The sequence below is a fragment of the Glandiceps talaboti genome, chromosome 6, assembly GCF_964340395.1.
Source record: "Glandiceps talaboti chromosome 6, keGlaTala1.1, whole genome shotgun sequence".
Classification (NCBI taxonomy): Eukaryota; Metazoa; Hemichordata; class Enteropneusta; family Spengelidae; genus Glandiceps; species Glandiceps talaboti.
In genome coordinates this window covers 25,857,802-25,880,338 of record NC_135554.1, presented here as the reverse complement: position 1 = coordinate 25,880,338, position 22,537 = coordinate 25,857,802, and the positions used below count along the sequence as shown (strand labels likewise).

Here is a 22,537-nt window from a genome sequence, read left to right as displayed (position 1 = left end):
TTCTCACCTTTTGGTTCCCTTCTTGACAAGCATTGCATACATGATATAAAACTAGAACTCAAAACCATAATGCCATATTTTGTTGCATAATATTTTTTATTTGGAAAACAACAATATTATTTGAATGATGATTGACAAGTTGTCCTGAAATACAGTTCTCACAATGTGTATTTATCATGCAATCCTGTTATTTTGCCTTTTTCTGTAACTTTTTTACCCAATTTTATGTTGTCAGAAAGCCTGACAAATCTCAGAATAAAACACTTTTTATTGAGAAGTCAGCTCATTTTGGTACAACCATGGAAGTTCATAGGTGTCTTGTTCATTTGCTCAATCAATATCCGTACTAAATATACAAGAATAATTTCAAGTTTACAATGGGATTACCCAAATATACATGACTTAATCTGAAGGTTTTTAATAGACAACAACTTCCCTTTCTTTCATCACAGATACTATCGCATGTTAATTTATATTCAAAATGGCTACCAGTTTCATGCAATTGACCATTCTCAAACTACTGAGGGCGCTCTTTCATAACATATTTTTTTAATATTCAAAATGGCTACCAAGTCTCCTGCAATATTGACCTTTCTCAAACTACTGAGGGCACGATACACTAAAACTATTACCTATTCAATAACATGATCGCTGTCACTGGGTTGCAGTGTTTTCAATAGAAAACATTTCACACTCATGAATATCAAATATGTCGGAAATTCTGAGCCATGTCCAAGACACAACTGTCATGAAAACTGCTAATTCAACACCCATGTTAAATTTTCTCAGTATTTCAGATATGGTCTACTAAGCTATTTCTCCATATAGACTATACAGTAGTAGGGTCTATGGTTTCTCTAAGGAATGGAAGAACAGTCATGACAGTGGAGCACCATAAAGTGTACAATTTGGCAAGCATTAGTGTGTTTCATCAAATTTGTAAATACCCTGTTTATTGTATCTTGCAAATGTTGTATGGAAGCAGGCAGTGTGCATGTATGTGAGCAAGGTTTCTTTATGTGCACTGTGTTTTACTAATTGTTATCTGAAGGGTATAAACAACAACAATCAAGTCAAAGTTGTACAGAGGTTCCTGATTGGATAAGAGAAAATATTGTTCTGTTTGTAGTATTTCTTGGCCAATAGGAATTCTGTTTTAAATCACAGGAATTGAGTCAACTCAAAGTTGTATAGAGGTTCCTGATTGGATGATGAACACATGAAATATTGGTTCACTTCATGCTTCTTGTCTCATTGGAAGTCAGTTCTAAATCATTACATGTACTGGGTAATGATGTATATGGAATTCATTATGCTCAATGGTTGGCAGATTTTGTGAATGATTTTGACAAAAAAAACCCATTTTTTTTTGGAACAATTAAATAAGTTGACAAAACAGAAATATGGAATTCAAAAGTTTCACAATGGCAGTTTCTGAAAACAAAAGCTCTTTTATGCTAAACATCACTGTCTTGTCATCTGCTGAAACTGAAACAAAATATCGTCTGCTGACAATGACACAAATTATCGTCTGCTAACAATGACACAAATTATCGTCTGCTGACAATGACACAAATTATCGTCCGCTGACAATGATACATTATTGTCTGCTAACAATAACACAAATTATTGTCTGCTGACAATAAAACAAATTATCGTCTGCTGACAATGATACATTATCGTCTGCTAACAATAACACAAATTATCGTCTGCTGACAATAACACAAATTATCGTCTGCTGACAATGACACAAATTATGATAAAATCAGTAAATAATGAACGAGGTCAATATTGACCAACATGACAATAAGAAATATGTGGGTTTTTTTAATACTTTGGAGTTGGGGAGCAAACAAGTGACAATTGACCATACTGTTTTCAAAGTACAAGACATTAACTGCATCAGTGTTTTTGTTAAGGGTGGTAATAGTTAAAATCTACCCTAGTTGCCATGGTATTTTACCAAGGTTCCCAACTAAAGGCATGCAAACTCTGCAAGTTTTACAAGAAGCATCCCCCTCCCCCAACCAGGGTTCGGTTCCTGCACCTCGACAAAAACACTGACTATATTAATAGGTCTACATGATTTTGCTAAATTCTTCAGTGTTGTATTTTCAGAAACACTCTGCAAAGTCTCAACAATCTGTCATGAGTCACTAGCAGTGTGCCCTCTAATGATAGCCAAATGTTGTTGTGAGTCAAAATGATAAAACTGGCATTTCTTGAGAGTCACCACATTGTAAGAGATAGGGGAACACCAAATTTTGGTGTGTCACTAGAAATTGTGTGCATCAGTGGTATATCAAATTGGTTACTCGTGAAAATAAGACTCAATAAGTTCATGTTATTAAAACCACAAATATTTCTTTGTCCTTCAGTTTGGTCAAACAGTCTAAACGCTGTAAAAGAAAGATGTTTTAGAAACATCAACTACCTAAATCTAAGTTTTGCTATTCTATATCTCAAAAGTGTCATGTAAAATGTTTGAACTGTTGTGATTACAAACATGATTCAAAAAACTTACTTTAATTGAATGCAATACAATTGAATAAAACAAATCATGGAAACATGTAAACAACTGAACAATATTTCAAAGTCAGAAAACCGAACAGTCAGAACAAAATCTGAAAACTTGTAAACAACCGAACAGTATCTCAAAGTCAGAACAAAATCTGAAGACTTGTAAACAACCGAACAGTACTCCAAAGTCAGAACAAAATCTGAAGACTTGTAACAGTATCTCAAATAATATAAGTACCTTAGTCAACATATTTACATGTAGTGCTTTTAGTAAACATAAACACAAAAATAAACACAAACCCTGTACAATCTCCTCTTATACACAGAGGTTTGAAATATAAAATAATGGAACTTGGTCCTGATTTCAAAAGACTAAACACTGGAATTATATTTCTTCTAAGTAAAAGTGTTTTTCAGAGCACAATTATTGTCATGATTTCAATTAAGTTTTTTCTTAATTGTTAACAAAATAGATGCTTGTGTACTCCTTGGGAAATATAGCCGATTTTCCTGGCAAGCCCAGGCATATGTTTTTAAATGCATGGCCGTCTTAAGACGACAAACTACTTTTATTGCAGAAGATGAAGACATTGATGGTGTATTTACATTATCAGAAAGTATTTAGAGAATACTCCATATGACCTAAATGTCATTAATGTGAGAAAACTTAGTAAATTTGGTGTTACTGTTGTAACATATTGCAACATTAATGATAAATCACCAAAAAATCCTATACTATCAAGTTTAGTCTACCAAATCTATACTCATGGCTTGACCTAGTATGTACAAATAGTCTACTTCCAGTTGCCAAGGAAACGGCACACGGAAATTATATTTAGCTGTCTTCATCTCTGCTTTGTTGCCTGGCAACAATCTCATTTGAATCTCAATGTTGGACTAACAGTTGCCTAGTTGGACATCGTACATTTGCTGGCATCCTAGTCATACAAACGTTTCGTGATCATCAGAATTCACTCTAGGTAGAACAGGAAACTCAACATCAGTCTCCGACGGTGTTCGGCCATGATGCAAGGTCAAAGGTCGATTTATATTAAAATCACTAGCTCCTTTTCTAAGTCCAGTCACAACAATAAATTGATCAGTCCTGTCTGTCAAATTAGGCATACTTTGATTGACTACTTGTTTGGTTTCCATGGTTTCCTGTCTTACAGGTCTTGGTGATCTGGTTATCAAGTTTGGCATACTTTTGAAGTATGATGGTGATGAACACTCTGGCATCTCTTCATGTTCAACCAGCAGTTTAATACTGTCTCTTTGATTTCCATTACTTGGTAAATAAGGCAATTGTGGATCACTACGTGATATTTTGTCTCTAACACAACATGGTTCATGGTTTATGGTCTTGGCCTGATTTTTATTGTTTTGTAAAGTCTCATATCCAGAATCATGTTTATCATCAAAACGACCAAGTTTTATTTTTTCTAAAGATTCCAAGGATGGGTTTGTTTCGTCAACTTCATCCAGTGCATCATGTTCAGTTTGTTGGACTGGGCTGTACTTCATATTAGGGTCAACTAGAAAACAAAACAGATATATAAACATTGTTACTCTATGATCAAAGAAACAAGTATATAGCATAACACATCCTTCCAATTGTAATAGAAATGAAAACTGTGTTTTGACATCCAAGTTGATGAAAAGGACCAATTTATGAAAAATGTAACAAAGATACAATCACATACATATAATATCCAGGTGTTGTAATTACAATGTAATTACAATGTAACAATTCAATCATGTACATGTTTTTTCAATCAAACTTGTAACAAAGATTAGTTTACTTACAGTATCCTTTACCAGCTGATGATACTGAAAGTCTTTTATCAGTGACGGTTGATGCAGTACTGACTGATTTCACATCCCATACATTACGTAGTTTCTGAGTAAATAGAATTAAAGTAGGTATAGATTAATACATATATCATGATTCACATATAAACTGCATAGCAGTACAACCACAGATTCATGTCATCAACACAACATATCTATGATCAACAAAAATTCAGACAAAATAATATTTCTACCTAGTTTAATAACTACCTATCCTGTGTGATAAATAACTCATCACATCATGAAAACAGTACAGACAGACAGACAGACAGACAGACAGACAGACTGACACAATCCTTGCTATCAAAAATCATGTTTAACCTTTGACCTTTGATCAAGATCAACTATATCTGAAGTACTATCCATTGGTGACAAACTAATATCTCTATAAACTGTCTCTGCCCCAAAGAGGGTGTCATAAACTGTCTCTGCCCCAAAGAGTGTGTCATAAACTGTCTCTGCCCCAAAGAGGGTGTACCCCACACCACCATCACAATCATTCCATTCCATCCCATCCCATCCCATCCTATCCCACTACCATTATCATCAAACTTCACAGTTCTTACCTTGGATGAAGAACTAGATCTGGAGCCATGTTGATTTGACATACTAACACTTGCATACTGTTCACGTACACAATCAGGACAACAGCTACTTTGCCTAACACATCGCTTGTATTCCTTTGTTACCTGAAAGTATAAACAAACAAACAAACACACATCAGATCTGTCTCTTAAAACCAAACACTTGCTATGTCTAAATTAGTTCAAGGGAATGTCACTCCAGGAAATGAAGACGTTTTCATAACTTTTGGGTTCTGGAGAGTCTTTTCATAAATTCACATAAATTTCACGCAGTTGCCAAGAAACACAAAACTGAAACCTTTTATTGTTCTCATAGTGCTGCACCATTGCATCATGTGACTTAGCAGACATGCATATGTATTAGATGAACAACGAATATCCATGACTCAAGTACTTATTACCTTCAAAAATATAGTTATGAAATGACTTCATTTCCTGGCTTGGCATTCCTATTTTAAAGAGCTTCAATACAGTTTCACTATTGATGACTTTGCATATGAAAGTAGAGTGAAAAACCCCCAGAAGTGGTTTATTCTCATCTGAGATATTTAAGACAATTTGTCTTCTTACATATATTCAGGGATGAAGTGTTGGATGTTTTTTATCATTAGAGATTTGATGGTATCACTTTGTGCGATGGCCTACAATACAGACATACATGGCTCTCACTACTGTTAGGATAACTTTCATGTGATCCACAACAGTGAAAGGAGATATTTAGATTAGGAAAAACAACTTGATATTGTAACAAACTTGTTGATACACTGTACAAGCTGAGAATTTTGGGAAGATTTTACAAAAATTCTTCTTTATATCTTTATATTTTGTGCAAAGTCTTCTTTTGAAAGAATCCATAACTCACCTTCTCATTCATCAAACAATGGAAGACAAAGATGAAGAGACCTTGTAGAGAGTTCAAGGCAGTGAAGACATACGCCATCACCATGGTTTGGGAATTAATATACAATAATCCAAAAACCCATGTGATTCCTAATAAACACAGCAATACACATGCTCCTTTCAACCAAGCCCTGAAAATATACAAAAAAAATCAATATTATTATTTGCATCTGCAGTAGAAAAATGCAATGAAATGTCTTTTTTTGTTTTCAGACAACTACATAAAGGATCACATTGACAAGTGACATTGATAAAGATTACATGCTCATAGTCTCGGTTACCCAGACTCTCTCTGCAGGGGGGCTCTTCTACAAGACCACCCTTGCTTGGGGAGATCTCATAGGCAGAGCTCCCAGTGGCTGTGAGTCTGGGTAACTGAAACTAATATGCTTAATGCTTTTATCCATTTCTTTACCCTAAACTAACAAAGTTGCCTCATCTTGTTCAAAATACACTCCAATTTATAGAAAATAATATTTTTACGAGTTGATACAGTCAGTGATATCACCACAAACCTACATACATCAGAACGGATTCTTTTAATATTTTTTAAGTCAATCAAAACATGCAAATGACAACAGACAACATCATGATCTATTTTACATATAGCAGTTACTTTTTTACTAAAGGGAGAACATAAAATAATTTGAAATATGGAGGGTGGGGTGGAGGTGATAGTTAATCAAAAGAAACATTGATAATTCATGCATATAGTTGAGATGCTGAAATATATAATTTTATGGTTTTCAGTTAAGATGTCTTAACAAACAAACTTTTTATTTGAGGAGCACCACTGTTATTTCATCTCAACATTTTATTTCAAAAGTATGTTTAAAAAGTTTTGTTTACTAAAAAATGTTGTTTAGCATCACACTAAAAGTATGGAGGCAATAGAATTTTACTAGTTTTTCACCATGGACTGACAAACTGATAGTAAAGCTATGCCTGTTGGTAAAATTTGAAGTAACCCTTGTATGAAATGAATAACAGCACATTTGGTTCACATGTATGTGTATGTATGTGATAAGGTATATAGCACAACAATAATTGATACATCATGCAGAATTTAAATTTCGGCTTTCAACATTTATGAAATGACAGCATGACAGAATAACCAACACACAAACAGCGCCCTCATGCTGTTAGATACTTACAGGAATTCCTGTAGTTTAGTCTCCCCTAGTCTGGGGTTGCCATGGAAATGTAAGAAATTGTTAGTATGTTAGTAAAGTAGTATGATTGTGGTTATTTTGTGAAAGGTTAGAAAGTACTGACAATTTACCAATGAGACAAACAGATAGTAATAGTACAAGATATGTCATGTGACAAAATGTTCATTTAAATACACAAAATTAAAGATATCATTATTTGGATTAGTGGTGCTTTGTGGTTGTTATCAGATATTGACTTGACAAGACTTATTCTTGTATACTGATTGACAGAGACTTTTATGTGCAAAAAGAACCAACAACACAATAGATGTTAATTCATTGCATAAGTTATATGACTGTAGAATTATAATGAGATATATAGATAAGATAGGATTGGTGTCATGTTATGTGTGTAAGTGATATGATGAATGGGAAGGATGAATCAGATGACGATGGTGGTGGTGATGATGGTGGTGATGATAATGATGGTGGTGGTGGTGGTGGTGGTGATGATGAAGGTAGTGGTGGTGGTGGTGGTGATAATGATGGTGGTGGTGGTGGTGGTGGTGATGATGGTGATGATGGTGATGGTGGTGATAATGATAATTGAGGTTTATAATGAAGACAATGATGACGCCAATGACAATGGTGATACAAGATACTAAGTAAATGGAGAGAATATGACAGGATGATGGGACTCACAATTCACCACATTGATGTGAAACAGACAAGATACAAGGTGAAGTTTTACACACGGCGTGGAGACAACAAAAACCAAACATTAAAGACAACAGATGTAGATATGATGGAAAGCACAAAAAGTTTGCTTACGCCATTTTATCAGTTTGAGAAAGCTGGAGAGATACACTACTGGATCATGAAGTAGACAAGAATGGTATTAGTAATGAATTGAACGTCACCCAAGGTATGGAGCCACACACCCCTACCTCTATCAGAGAATGGCATGACCTTGATAGGAAGGATTGAGTATGTGAGGATGGGGAAGATGTACCATTTTTATAAAGGGGTGATTAGTAATGTAGAAAGTACAGAGGGGAGGAACTATGTTTGGATATGGCTACTATATAACAACCATCGCAGTTATCAGCTTCATTCATGGTACTCATATAAAATCTTTGACGTGTGTTTTTTACAACCTGACTAAACTGGGACATATTGTACAGGCAATGTAGAGTCACTGATGTAGGCAATTCACACAAAATATTGGATCATGGACATTCTCATAATTTCATTTTTCTATGAGTCACAATCGAAACATCAAATATCTCCTAACACTATGGAGAATTCTAGGCATATTCGTAAAGCCCTGTTGATCTTTCGATTTGTCTTGGTTTTAATACAACTTTGTATGAACAGATGCCATTTTACCAAGCTGGTCAACACATCTGGTGAAATAACATTAGTGATCCTGGAATTTAATTTTTTTTTTGATAATTAAAACTTGGAAGTATTCTATTCTTTTTCTCACCTTAGTTTGTTTATCTTATCATTCTTCTTATGAGTGGGTGATCTTGTATGTCGACACATAATAACACCTGCCATTACTAGGAATATCATGTTGATCTGAAAATAATAAAATCAACAAAAATGATTACGATGTGTGATGATGAGGATAATAAAATCAACAAATGATTACGATGTGTGATGATGAGGATAACTCACGATATAGTGTTATACACGACAATGGAAGCTATAATTGATGGTTGGGACTGTGCTGTTTTGAAAGCAAGGATACATTTAAAGTACTATATATGACAATGGAAGCTATCATTGATGGTTGGGACTGTGCTGTTTTGAAAGCAAGGATACATTTAAAGTACTATATACCACAATGGAAGCTACAATTGATGGTTAGTTGTGCTGTTTGTTATGAAAGACTCACCTTGATGTAATCATGTCAGAAAAAGCTATGTACATTCTAGTGTGGAGCCAGGGTAGGTTTAATAGGTAGTGTTCAGAGACTTACAGTGTTAATATTGAGATTATCAAGTTGTGGTTCTTATATTTAGCCAAGATCACTATGTTGGAATTGAAATGCAGTTCATATAGTATATATACTTACCAAAATAACAAAACAAACAGGACCAACAAATGCCCAGATAAAACCCCATTTTGTGTTCAACCAGCAACTGAAAATTAACATAAATCAGTCAATAACATTCTAATATTTCACAATTTTCTTTCCAAGTTTTAATTTGAAATATGGAAGATATGCTAATAATTAGATTACGATAGTAATCTTATGAACAATTCAACCGTGTCATGAATTGAGATAGACTGTAAGATACGCTGTATCACTCCACCCTCACCGGTGGGTTGACTGATGTGTGAGGGCACCCTGTCATGGCATATCTTACAAACAGTGTAAAGAATTGAGACTGACTGATTTGAGTCAAGTCTATACATTTTCTCATTTGGTTTCCACTTTCACATTTTTGGACTAAATCTACGCTACTCACAGTGAACTCATATATGTATATGACAAACTATTCATTCTCTTCATAGTTTATGGAATATTTGAAAAACTTTTTAAAAGAAAAAGAATTTTTTGAATTTGAGAGTTGACTAATTGTTGTGAATAATTTGATGTCCATCATATATTCTGTAGTTTTGTCATTCCTTCTGTGATGTGAATCATAAGATGTTCAGCATCAAAAAATACTTACTATAACTCAGTACCATAGCCATGGAAATTGTACAAGAAATAATCTGATACTGCTGCACCACCAACAATGAGGGCTGGAACACCTAAAAGGATAAAAAGTCAACAAAGGTCAAAATAGTTGATAGGATTATGAATATTAAAAGAGGCTTTGCATTACAGGTACTGACTGCCAACTGTAACATCTGTAAAATATTGAAATTACTTGGAAATATTTTTTTGAAATAAAAGTTTGTCAACCTGCTGACATGAAAGACATGCTGGCATATATTTTACAAATATTTAGTCGACTTTATCACAATTAACACCTTGCCATACTTGTCTAGTCACAGAAAAAAAAGTTAGTGAACCTTAAAAAACCAATCCAGTTTGAACTGGTTTTAACTAATCTAAACTGGTCATAGTCAGTTTCAACTTTATAACAGGCTATCAACTGACACTGTGTTTAATAGCTATTACAATTAAACTCACAAAGAAAAATATTTACTATTCTAAAGAAGGAAAAGATATTATTTTTCTCAGGTTCCTTTCACTTACCATATCCGTAAGGATAGTAATATTTCCGTCTAGAATGTTCAGCTTCAAATACTTCAACCAACATGACATACAACTGAATTCCCTCTAAACTCATCCAGGCAAAGGCAGCCAGGAAGAAATAATGTAGAACAGCTGCAAATATGGTACACATCAACTGAAAATTTGAGAGAAAATACAACATTCTATGCCATTAGCTTTGTAGAACAGCGGATACACTTTTACTGCATCAGAGAAGCCATAAGTTGCCGAAACATGTTTTACTGACAAAAAATGACAATACTTCACAGAGAAATGGAGAAAAAAGCAAACATTTTGTATTAGCTCTGTAGTGCTGCTGGTATACTTTACAGCAAAGACAAGCCACAAGTTCACAAAAATGACAATAATTGACATTGTAGTACAAAGTAGTCTGAAATTACACTTTATACATTAAAACATATGTTTTGCTTTCTTCTGTATAGCTATGGCATACCAACATAATCATCCTTTCATATAATAACATCTCATCTAAATCCAGTTTGGTAAGAAACAGCGCCCCCTAGTGGTGAATAGTCACAATAACAGGACTGAAGGAAGGGAAATTTTACCTCTCTTCTGGTTTCAGCTATGCCAGCCATAAACAAAATCTCAGCAACCAACAGACAAAAACAAAGATTCTTGTGGATGGTGTTCCTATCAGACTGTAAATTCCTACAAAATGAAGAATATTTACTATCAGAAAAATGATTTGTTTATTTTGTGAAATACAAAAAATTTTTGTTTGCTAAATCTTTCTACACCTATTTTACGTCTGTGAAGCATAAGGTAAAGAATTAATTGTTTAAATGAGCAAAGTGTAAACATCTCTATCCATTTTATCATAGCATGAACTTTTAAAATATTGAGATAAATACTTTTAATACAGTCATATTTGAAGAGTACGCAAAATGATTTAATTAGCTATGAAATTATAATAATATTATGATTTATTTCGAGAACCAGCTCATACACTGAAAATTGCACAAAAACACCCCCCCCCCCCCCCGAAAAGACTAATGTACAGTACATTACTAACTTTTCTGATTTTGTAGCAAAATTGTCATCATCTTTGTAAAATCAGCAAAATCAACATAATCCCATCTCTGATAACAACTGTAATTTCTGGTTTTTTAGCATAAATCAATATTCTCTCAGTTTATCATTCACTACACGCACACTGTATAAATCCTCCGAGATTACATCTCATTAAATTGAATATGAAGATGTTTTCACTTACTTTAGGCATGTAAATGTCAAAAGACACAGAACAAGACAGACGATTGAGATCATGAAACCTGCAAAGGTTATCACTGACAGTGCAAAGTGGTGACCCCAAGCCAGCTGTAAGATAAAATGATGTGAAATTAATAAAACTAAATGTTTTTACCAAAATCAAACATACTAAGATGTAACAAGGTAAGGTTTTGATGACTTAAATATAAAACTCAAAAAAAAAGAGAATTATCACTAAAAAGGACAAGAAATATATTTCTTTTTAGAATGCAATGTATTCTAGAAGTACAACATTTATATTTTTAAAAGATCCTCAAAATTACAACTTTGTCCACTCTACTGACAACTTGACACATTCTTTTGTACAAATTACAATATGTTGTGTGTTTGTTATATTTTAACTAAACCAAACTTGAGTTTTGCTCATGCATGAAAAACATTTCACCGACTGAAATTTATTCAAGGCATGAAATGTGAAGTTTGAGAGCAGCTTTCTCATTAAGTGACTATCATTTTGATACTGTGATGAGAAACACAATCACTCTCTGTTTTTACTCTTACCCTTTTTAAAACATGATATTTAATTTAAAAATGTCACAGTAAGTTCTTAAAATTGTCAACTTTGTCTCTTAGTCTAGACATATTAATCTATTTACTCTAGATTACTCAAATCTTAATACCAACAATTCCATTTACTGCCATATTCACTTAGCGGATTCTGTTACAATCTGCCATTAAAAACTTGAAAGATGCATTTTATCACAACCTTGCTATCATCTAGGTTCTGTCTAGACTTGTGTTGCATCATGTGAGAAGATATACAGCTTTTACTATTTAATTGACGTACCTCTGTGCCATGAACATCCATAAGTACAGCAAAATTAGTAAGATGGCTGCATGAACAGACAGTGTGGGTTTCATTGCTTTCTACTGTCTCACAACCATAATCTGACCATTCACCTTCACCACTATAAAGAAAAAGACATCATATGTAAGACAAAATTAGTAAGATGGCTGCAAGCACAGACAGTGTGGGTTTCATTGCTTTCTACTGTCTCACAACCATAATCTGACCATTCACCTTCACCACTATAAAGAAAAAGACATCATATGTAAGACAAACTTAGCAATATGGCTGTCATAAACAATGGAAATGCTTTTTCTTAACTATGTGCTTTGGAGGTTTGAAGAAAATGTGCACTGGTATTTGTTGTTCACCCATCCATGGACTGCATTCTATCAAGTTTCTCAATAAAACATGTAAATGTACAATTTTATAGGCAATAAAGATAAAATATTTATTACTTACTTGACAGTATAATTCCAATATGAACATACAGGGTTGGTTCTTTCACTCTAAAAAACAAAAACAAAAACAAAGTCAGAAAATTGAAAGGTCTTCAAAACATTATGAATATTTGCCATCTGAAAAGCTTGCACACAGAAATTATGGAAAACAGAGAATGTGTATTAATTATCTGATTGTAAAGAAAATTGATAATGAACTTCATCTCAAGATTACAAAAGTGAAAAAGTTTAAACTTTTCCTTCACAGGCAGTGCTAGAATCTAAAATTCTATGTGTTTTGCTACAAAGTTTGAGTTCAAGCAGTACTATACATACCATAGACATATGATATTGGCATTTAGACTGAAACATAATATTACTTTTGTTGTCAGTAATGTCTTTTACTTTTTACTCAACTGTAAACCCTGATAGTTTTCCTACAAGAAAACTCAGAAATTTTTGTTTGAAACTAGTTCTTGGAGATGAAATATTGGACAACATTGAATCTGAAGTATTGTATATGTTACATGCAGCTGGTCATACAGACAACCTAACACTGACATATTTCATGTTTTGCCTGATGAAAATTTCAGGGTAAAAACATCTCGCAGTCTCACGCTTCTCTTGAGTATATATATATACTGTTGATTGTCTACAATTTCGTGGCCTAGAATCCAGACGATTGGGGATTTTGAATTTTGATTTCCGATTGATGGGGAAATAACAAATTCAAAACCCCATTCACATGGGTTCCAGGCTAACAATGTCACAAATCAATACTAGATTTATACGATATACTTACTTCCTTATGTTGAAATACAATTATAGCTGGTTCAGCTAATTTGGTCGGAGAATGCATAGAGTTGATAGATGCAGAGATCACACGGGTATTCACCAATCCAGTTGCATTATCTGTTGTGTTGTCATCAAAATTAATACCATCCAAGAATTGACCAATATGGTTGTATATCAAGAACACTAACTTTGCAGTTCCTGTAATAAATACAATTTTTGGTCAATAAAAGGTGATATAATTCCAGAATAAAGAATTTTAATATGATAGTTACAAAAAAATGTCTAGTGACTCATAGTGACAAGGCCCCTTAGGTCACTCATATTTTCCTTGGCTGAAGGAAGAAAAATATTTGGGAATATTATCTAATTGTCTGAAATCTTACCGTTAACACTTCTTGCTTTCAATGTCTTCCCAGACAGACTGATGGAGTCAGGAATGGCTTTCCAGTTGGAATTGTTAGATAACAATCTAGTTTCAGGAAATCTAACATTATTTGATTGCATTTTACTGATTTTCTCCACTTTCACTTCCATTACTAGCAAAGAGAAGAAGAAAAAAGAATTCACAAAATGATAGCACCTCAATTATTGACTTCCACATGTACACCACTATTCAGAAAGAAAGAAAGTTGGTATGGCTCTTGTGTGTAGTGTATGATAAGGTTGTTTTACTTGATGTTGAAACGTGATGGAGATATGGAAATTATACATCCAGGAATGTCATCACTTATTCTGAATTCATTTATATATAAAGTACATGTGGAATGTTTGTGTTTAATTCAAAACAAATCACAAATAATACAGTATTGAAAGTTATTCTATGAAAAAGAGTTAGAGAGAATCTCTCAATTCTGATAGTTTGATGTTGTGTATATACTTACAAATGTTATCAGTGGTCTGTGTTGTGGCTGTCCCTTCTGGTACTTCATCAGCCAATAGGAATCCATTACTTTCCATTCCAGTCAGTAATCTAGTAGCTTCCAGTGTTAATTCTTCTTCTGGTAAATCTAACCATGCACTTCTATGTTCAGCAGACAATAAGTTACTACCAGTTTTAATGTTACCTTCTGCAGTATTGATAACAAGTTCTTGTCTCTCTTCTTGGTTCATGTCTTTGAGTTGATCTTCTACAATGTCTGGTAATTTGTTGATAACATCCAGACAGCCGACAACATCACCTCCATATAATTCCTCACTGGATTCAGTGTTACTAACTAACATGTCTGTAATCTGTACTATGTCTTCTGTAGTTTCTATGTCATCAACCTGGTGTACATACAACAAAACGGATTTTAAATTTGACTAGTTTAATAGGAGAATCCTAGTCTGTAAGGTACGTATGCTGTGACACATCGGTCAACCCCTCTCAAGGAGAGAGGAGCCTGGTGAGGGCGGAATGACACAACGTATCTTACAGTCTAACAGAACCTCTTTATGATATGAATGAGAGCAGGTGTGGTATACTTGGGGTGTTCTTTGTAAACATACTTTCTTGTGCAAGAGAGTGAATGTGTAGCAGAAAACACTGCAGGCATGAGTGAAAATACTGCGAATACTTACACTGGCACTCAGACACATCACAGGCTTCTGTCAATGTTACATAATTATGTTTACTTGAAACAAAAACTTTCATAAAGATATCATTACTAAATAACTATGTAATTTTTGAATTACAAGGTTGCAACATTTTCAGCAGTTTGAGTTAGCAAAGAATCATTGAGCCTTTGATCTACCCTCATCAAATCTGCACACACACACATTTGATTGTTTGTTAAATAAATGGTTACCTTTCCAGTAATGTAGTTGACCCAAGGTGATTTACATTGGCTAAGATTAGGTCCAATAGAGGGAATCCATTGTGCTGGAATATCTTCACAGCTCCACCATGCTGTACCTGGTTGGTAAAGACAATAAAGACATCATGGTAAAGAATTTCATTTCAAAACTTTCTTCCTAGTATTACAGATGACATACGTACACAGCCTTTTTGCCAAGTAGTGTTTGTTTTCGAAATGTAAACATTCCTATAAGATGAACATTTAACCTCTACTATTTCACCTGTCATAGTTCCTGGCCAATCAATATCTCTGTTTCATGAAACCTGACTTACCTATTGTCCCAGGTGGACATTCAACCTCTACAATTTCACCTGTCATAGTTTCTGGCCAATCAATATCTCTGTTTCTCATTGCAGGGCAATAAAGCCGACTCCTATCAGTTGTTGTTTGTTGGGTTGTTGTTTCCTCAGGTAATTGTGTGGTCTCTATAGAATAAAGAAATCATTTTCAAGTTATCATAGAAGGCTATGTTTTTTTTAATACAATGTAGATTTATTGGTAAATGTTTTAGCATTAGGGATACTCATATAATAATATGTACCAGGGTATATCAGTTTGTGAGAAATTAATATACTCTGTGCAAATGTAAAAACACAATTTAATGTCTTGAAAGTTCTATTACCTTCTGCAATGGTTGTTTCCCATAGAGATGGTGATGGACTTTTTGGTGTTAGGTCTGTAGTTACAGATGTTGTTGCCTTTGTGGTTGTCATGGTAGTGGTTACCGTGGTTGTAGGTGCTTTAGTTGTAGGAGCAGCTAAAAGTGGAATTGAATATGGTTATAAGATGCAGTACATGTATACATGGAGAAGAGAAGTACCCTGCAACCAAACCAGAGGAATTAGTATTTGTGTTTGCAGTACAAACCTCTTTCAAATATCAAACAGTCGTGAAATTGTAGTTTACAGCCAAGATAAATTTTATATTATTAATAACACTGACTATCACATCATTTGTAGCTATAATCCCACTTTTAGCTCATGAGATGTTGTGATTGGTTTGAAAATTTAGTAATGAGGTATGTTATGAATGTGTACGTGTGTGTGTGTACGTGTGTGTGTGTGTGTGTGTGTGTGTGTGTGTATGTGTGCATGTATGTGTGTGTGTGTGTGTGTGTGTGTGTGTGTGTGTGTGTGTGTATAAGTGTGTATGTGTACATGCAGGTGTGTTTATGTGTCCATAGGTGTATCTGTGTGTTTGTGTGTATGTGTGTGTGCATGTTTATATGTGCATGTGCATGTGTGTGTATATCTGTGTATGTGCATGTTTATGTGTGCATATGTGTATGTGTATCTGTGTGTGCATGTTTATGTGTGCATATCTGTATCTCTGTGTGTATGTGTGTCTGTGTCCATGTCTATGTGTGCATATATGTGTTCACACAGCCTCCTTACAATATACCATAGATATTACATTATGTTATGTTACGTCTCCAACATCTATGAATATACTTTATTGTTGTTTCTGATAAAACTGAAAGTGTTACATAGGACGATTCTACACACTGAATACAAGTCACTATTGTTGTATCTTTGATAGAGGTTTGTCATAAATTTTGACACACAGGCTTGAAAAGATGGTTAATAACAGTTTACCAATACCAGCTTCCCACGGTGCATCTTAAATGGTGTATTATCCACCATACAGACAGTGCTAATTAGCATATTAATGCCATCATCACCATGTTTTTCAACAAAAAAGTTAGTACAGACACATGACTGAGACATGACTTAATTATTTGTCATTGTGTGGACTCCTTAAGTCACTCATTATAACAAAATAAGCACACACACAAATAGTCTGTAAGGTACGTCGTGACAGGGCACCCTCACACAGGTCAACCACTCCCAGTGAGGGCAGAACAACACGACCTATCTTACAGTCTAACACACACATTAATCAAAAATCTATAAGCGCATATGCTTAGTGCTATGGCAACAAGAAATCCAAAAATAGAACAAATAATTTTAATTTCAAGAAGTGATAAGATTCTAAATCATACCAGAAGTACTAGAACTCTGGATTAGAGTTACCCTTCTTGGAAGATCAAGTTCATTTGTTCTCTTTTCAGATCACATTTTTTTTAAACAGCAAATTTTTATGATACACTTTGAACATGTACGTACGTGCATTTCTTGTGCTTTTTATCAAATAAGCCATTGTTCATACATATTCATTTTTTGCAGTTCTTCAAAGACACAAACGCTTTTTTGGCATTCATCATATCCCATATCAAGCTATGTTTCATAAGATACACATTTTTAGTGACATACCAGTACTTTGAACAAGCAGGTGCACTTATTTTTGTTTTTATCAAATAAGCTATGATTTCATACTGACAATTTTTAGTGATATACAGGTACTTTGAACACACACTCAAGTGCTTTGCATTTATCACACCAAGCAGACTACAGAACTTTGAGATATCCGTCTACAGTGAATAATATATTTATCTTGTTTGATCACACATAAAACTACTACAAGTGAAGTGGGAGACAATCTCTCTTTTGAATTTATGGAAAGTGCTACTTTATGTAGTGAAGATATGTAGTCTAGTCTACCACTGTGAAAGAATGTGCCAGCTATATGTCAACAGATTGCTTTGCTACAAGATGTTTGCTAATTCCTGTACAATTTCAAACCATGATATTCCTTAGTCTGTATGTTACGACATATTGTGCCCTATCAGCCAGAACTTACAAAGAAAACACTGGTGAGGGCTGAACAACACAACATCTTGCAGTTTCAATTTTTTTTTAGAAATTATAGTAAATTTCTCAAACCATTTTTGACTTTTCATATTTGAATTGTGATCATTATTTTGAAATAGAAGTGTTCATTCAACAGGTGGTTGTACAAATAGAAAACACAGAAATGCAAACATCTTAAGAGAGATGAATTATTGACATTGTATCACATTTTGCAAGACTTACAAGTCGTCGTAATACTGCTGGTAGTGGCCTGAGTAGTCGTTGCTACTGTTGTTGTTGTTGTTGTTGTTACAACTGTGAATATTCAACAGAGTCAGTTTTAGCTTTTACTTCTCACATTTTCCACGTTTAATGCAAGATTAAAAACCTTATTCCATCACCTAACGTATTTAAGATGTATTTATTATTAATGACTACTAACTATCTACTATTCATGCTTAGAACAGTTAAAACAAATATATGAAAACCTTGTCTTTGCACCACTTTTAAGGTGGTAATACATGCACAGTGTTTTTTTATGAGTGGTATTAACAGTATCACCTGACTTCCCCAAACACCAAACATTTACCGTAGAAAACCACCAGTGTTTTTTGTTAGAGGATGGTAAGTATATCAAATCTACATGAGTTGCAGACTATAATTATCATTTAATGTACAGGATACAAATGAGATTTTACCAAATTTACCATCTTTGCTATTTTCCTATTTCAAAAACTTTGTTATTATATTAATAATACATATTTTCTATAAAGTCATTATGTTGCCAGTGTCTATAACATTGTGATTGACATGGTTTCGACTATTTTCCTGGTAAATAAAGTCATTCTAGATCAACTTGATCTCTATCTCACACTGGTGTTAATATGTCCACACTAATCACAGCAATCACAGCAATGCTCTAAACCTCTTGGTTATTTCAAATTATGTCATTTTGGTGCTAGGGCTGACAAATTCAAGTTCAGTTCTTTGCCGAACTTCAGGGGAGCTGCAGCAAAGGACAATCTTCAAAAGTTGCAAACAGCTTTTAAAGACAGCTTTGCTGTGGTTCCCCCAAAGTGAAGAATAGTATGGTCAAATTATATGATAATTTTTAAAATAAAATTCACAGTATAAATTTTGCCAAAACATTTAAAGAACCAAAATTATGCACTATGTAAAAATGTTGCTCTTTTCAAGTAGAAAGCACCCAAAATGACACTGAGAGAGAAAAAGTGCCTGCTAGCTGTCTTACTTATTTCACAGTCATGGCCTGTAAATCCTGTAGGACACAGACATGTGTATTTACTGATAGCATCTACACATGTACCGCCATTTTGACATGGATACGACAAACAATCATCATAATCTGAAAAAATATCATAAATTTACATATTTATAATGAAATCTTAATCTTTAGAGATGTCAGATTGGTAACAAAATTGAAACATAAGAAGGAATGCAGTGAAAAGGAAAGAAAAAATGTGTTTTTGTTTTCTTAATTACTAGTATTCAGTGAACAAGCCATGAAGTCTTTGTATAAAAAATATCTGAATATGCAAATTAAGGAATCAGAAGTATGCAAATCAGGGTATTAGTATGTAAAGCATCAACAGCAGTCAGTACACACACTGTACTAATGGATGTCTCTGACTGTAGTTTGTGTGACCAAGTAAACAAATGCATAGTAAACTTAGACAGACATAAAATAAAACAACAGTTAAATTTACTAAAATAAACAAATATGCAAAATCATAAAAATATAACACCAGCAAGACAAAGACCATATAAGTCATGAAACTCAATATTTTGGTGTTAATTTTCAAGATTTTCCAAAACTTACTTCTTTGATAACACCAAAATTTGACTTCCAAATATTTATATGTAGCAGGACACGGGTCAGAAAAGATGGAAGATGAAACAATGATTGAACAATTGTTGAGACCATCACATCTACACCCACCACCGAGAAACACCACATTGATGAAGTGAAGGGGAAAGGGGATACACAGAAGAAAGAAGAAAGAAAGAAAGAAATGCAAATTAAAAATAAATACAATCAGACATTATAACAGCTGTAAAGTAGTAGGTTCAATCTTTGACAAGTATTGTTTCCCATAATGCAATAGCTTTAGAATGGTATGAACTTTGACCTTGGGTATGTTCTGGGCTGTCCATACACTATTGCATTATGGGAAGACAAAGATTAAACTTACAATATAGTTGGTTAAGACCTATTAAGTCCAAGCATAACTTTCTTTGGAAATAATTATAATTATAATTATAATATAAGTTTTGTGAAAATGTTGTAAAATTGCATATCAGGGGTCCAAAGAAATATTAACAAGCTGATGTTTCAAGAATTACCCTTTGATCAGAATCAAAATCAGTATAGCTTTTATACAGAATTTTGTACTTTTTCTTTGGATTGATTCATTATATTTCATAACAGCAATTTTGAACAAGAGTAGTTGGAAAAATATGGAAAATCTAGACTTTTACTACAACTTGGACATTAATAAATCCTTAACATTTGATGACTCTCTCCCCTTTCCTCTCTAATTGGAATCTCCCACAAATACTTACCAATGGGTACAAACCAAGATAGAGAGGAAGTAGGAGATGAAGCATCAACAGGACTGGTGTTTTTAGGGTATAGAATAGAATCTAACAATATACTAGTAACTTACTTTCTAGTTTGACACATTCATACTGAGTTTCCAGGTATTTGTACGTTCTAGTACACGGATCTCGTCCAAATATACCGTTGTTAACGGGAACCGTACACTGAGATCGTCCGTTGCATCTAATGATACCATAGCAACATGCATTAGGATGGAAACAAACCTTCACGGTCAAAGGTCAAATGTTAGATGTGGCTAGATTTGTTTTGTTAGGCTGTATATAGGTGCACTGCATGTTTTATAAAAAATTTTATGTGTATGTTAGTAAAGTTAATTTTGACTTCCATCATTTTCAAGAACCCTTTATGTAAATTTAAGTGAACACACCTTGAACAACTGTTATTCAATTACAAATGTTGGCAAATATCGTCACTTTTTCAACTTCAACTATGTACAGAATGTGTTACATTCTTAAATCATTTTTTTTACAAACTTGGCATGCTAAAAATGCTGGTCTACATTTAGTCAGGTTGTTTCAGGTGATTGTTTGCCAACAAGATTCCCAAACTACGACGATGCAGATTTGGAGAAAAGTGTTTGATTTTGAACACATATTGCTTAGAATTTATTATCACAATCTTTCCAGCATTTACCATTGGATGGATCATGTTTTTAGCTTTTTACATGCAACTTATGTTTAGTATCCAAATCAGAATTTGAATTTTCAAAATCATCTCACTGACCAAATATCAAATACTGTTAAAAAAATATGTTGATACCTCTGTTAGCTTGGATGAGTTGTGCAAACATTATCATGGTGAAAGCAGTCTTTGCAATTGTTACTAAAATATTGTGCATTGTCAGCCATTTTGAATTCAGTCTTACCTGTCCGACACAACTTGTAGAGAATACGGTGCCTCACATTCAAAGTCAAACATCTTGCCTTCCTTCCTACAAGTTTCTGGACTTGTTCTTCCATACATTGCCATGTGTACCAGGATAACCTTACCACTGTCACATGTAAGTCTCATATTGCGACCTTGACACACTACCGTGTAATACATTTCTGGTTCTTCATTTTCTGCTGTTTCTCTTTTTGCTCTCTGCAATACATTGCCTCCTGAAGAAAACAAAATATCACATGGGGATTAGTATTATGGGGTTCCACCTTCCATCTCATACAGTAACTGAAAAAATTAATATAGGAACCAATCAATTTTGTGAAGTTTAAAAAAAAGGACGAAAAATGCAATATATGTAAACTGCATTCTGCACACAGGATATAGCCTGCATGTATATTTCCTTAGATTAGGTGAAGACATAGACTGTCTGTCATTCAGCCCTATTCAGACTTCTACACCTCATAGCTAATCTAGAGGTTATCCGTGGCTTTGAATCTCAAAATCTCTCAAAGCCATGGATAGCCTCTAGACTACCACATAGCTTACATCATGGTAGAATGTATCATATCTTACAGACTAGTGTAAACATGGTATTTCCTATGAATACAAAAAGTGAAAGATTTCTGAGAGAGCCACTTAATGTTGTGCACCTTCACATTTTCAAATATCTAAAGCCTTTTAAGTCTAAAAGAAGTACTGTCACAAGTTTTTTTTTCTGTTTTCTGCAACATTTACATCAGTAACATTGTTGAATTCACATTTAGAAGACACCAAAATGTGAGCCAACTGTCATTTAACTTTATTCAATGGCTTTATACTTTGGTGTATATTCACCATGTCTTCAACTATTGTGCATGTACTGTCATGCATGACATAGACAGTTAGTTTTATTGCAGTCAGTCAATGACAGACAGACAATTTCTGTGA

At 33.9% G+C, this 22,537-nt stretch overlaps 1 protein-coding gene across 5 annotated transcripts in view; it reads right to left on the bottom strand.

The window, feature by feature from the left end:
- Positions 1-76: 76 nt before the first annotated feature.
- The window catches only part of LOC144436103 (adhesion G protein-coupled receptor L2-like), a 55,227-nt gene continuing 32,766 nt past the window's right edge, over positions 77-22,537 (bottom strand). For 2 of the 5 annotated variants that reach the window (XM_078124789.1, XM_078124790.1), the window contains 24 exons: positions 21,594-21,828; positions 20,775-20,890; positions 19,340-19,453; positions 18,331-18,402; positions 16,020-16,154; positions 15,670-15,822; positions 15,347-15,453; positions 14,441-14,825; positions 13,943-14,095; positions 13,567-13,757; positions 12,787-12,833; positions 12,325-12,445; positions 11,482-11,585; positions 10,814-10,916; positions 10,227-10,380; positions 9,694-9,775; positions 9,090-9,156; positions 8,496-8,590; positions 7,838-7,873; positions 7,010-7,039; positions 5,818-5,986; positions 4,938-5,060; positions 4,327-4,420; positions 77-4,055 (listed from right to left, as the gene is read on the bottom strand). In XM_078124789.1, the coding sequence (XP_077980915.1) occupies positions 3,463-4,055; positions 4,327-4,420; positions 4,938-5,060; positions 5,818-5,986; positions 7,010-7,039; positions 7,838-7,873; positions 8,496-8,590; positions 9,090-9,156; positions 9,694-9,775; positions 10,227-10,380; positions 10,814-10,916; positions 11,482-11,585; positions 12,325-12,445; positions 12,787-12,833; positions 13,567-13,757; positions 13,943-14,095; positions 14,441-14,825; positions 15,347-15,453; positions 15,670-15,822; positions 16,020-16,154; positions 18,331-18,402; positions 19,340-19,453; positions 20,775-20,890; positions 21,594-21,828 (3,479 nt within the window). In that variant the 3' untranslated portion in view covers positions 77-3,462. The remainder of the gene's footprint in view (positions 4,056-4,326; positions 4,421-4,937; positions 5,061-5,817; positions 5,987-7,009; positions 7,040-7,837; positions 7,874-8,495; positions 8,591-9,089; positions 9,157-9,693; positions 9,776-10,226; positions 10,381-10,813; positions 10,917-11,481; positions 11,586-12,324; positions 12,446-12,786; positions 12,834-13,566; positions 13,758-13,942; positions 14,096-14,440; positions 14,826-15,346; positions 15,454-15,669; positions 15,823-16,019; positions 16,155-18,330; positions 18,403-19,339; positions 19,454-20,774; positions 20,891-21,593; positions 21,829-22,537) is intronic. The other 3 variants (XM_078124791.1, XM_078124793.1, XM_078124792.1) reach the window with 3 other exon arrangements.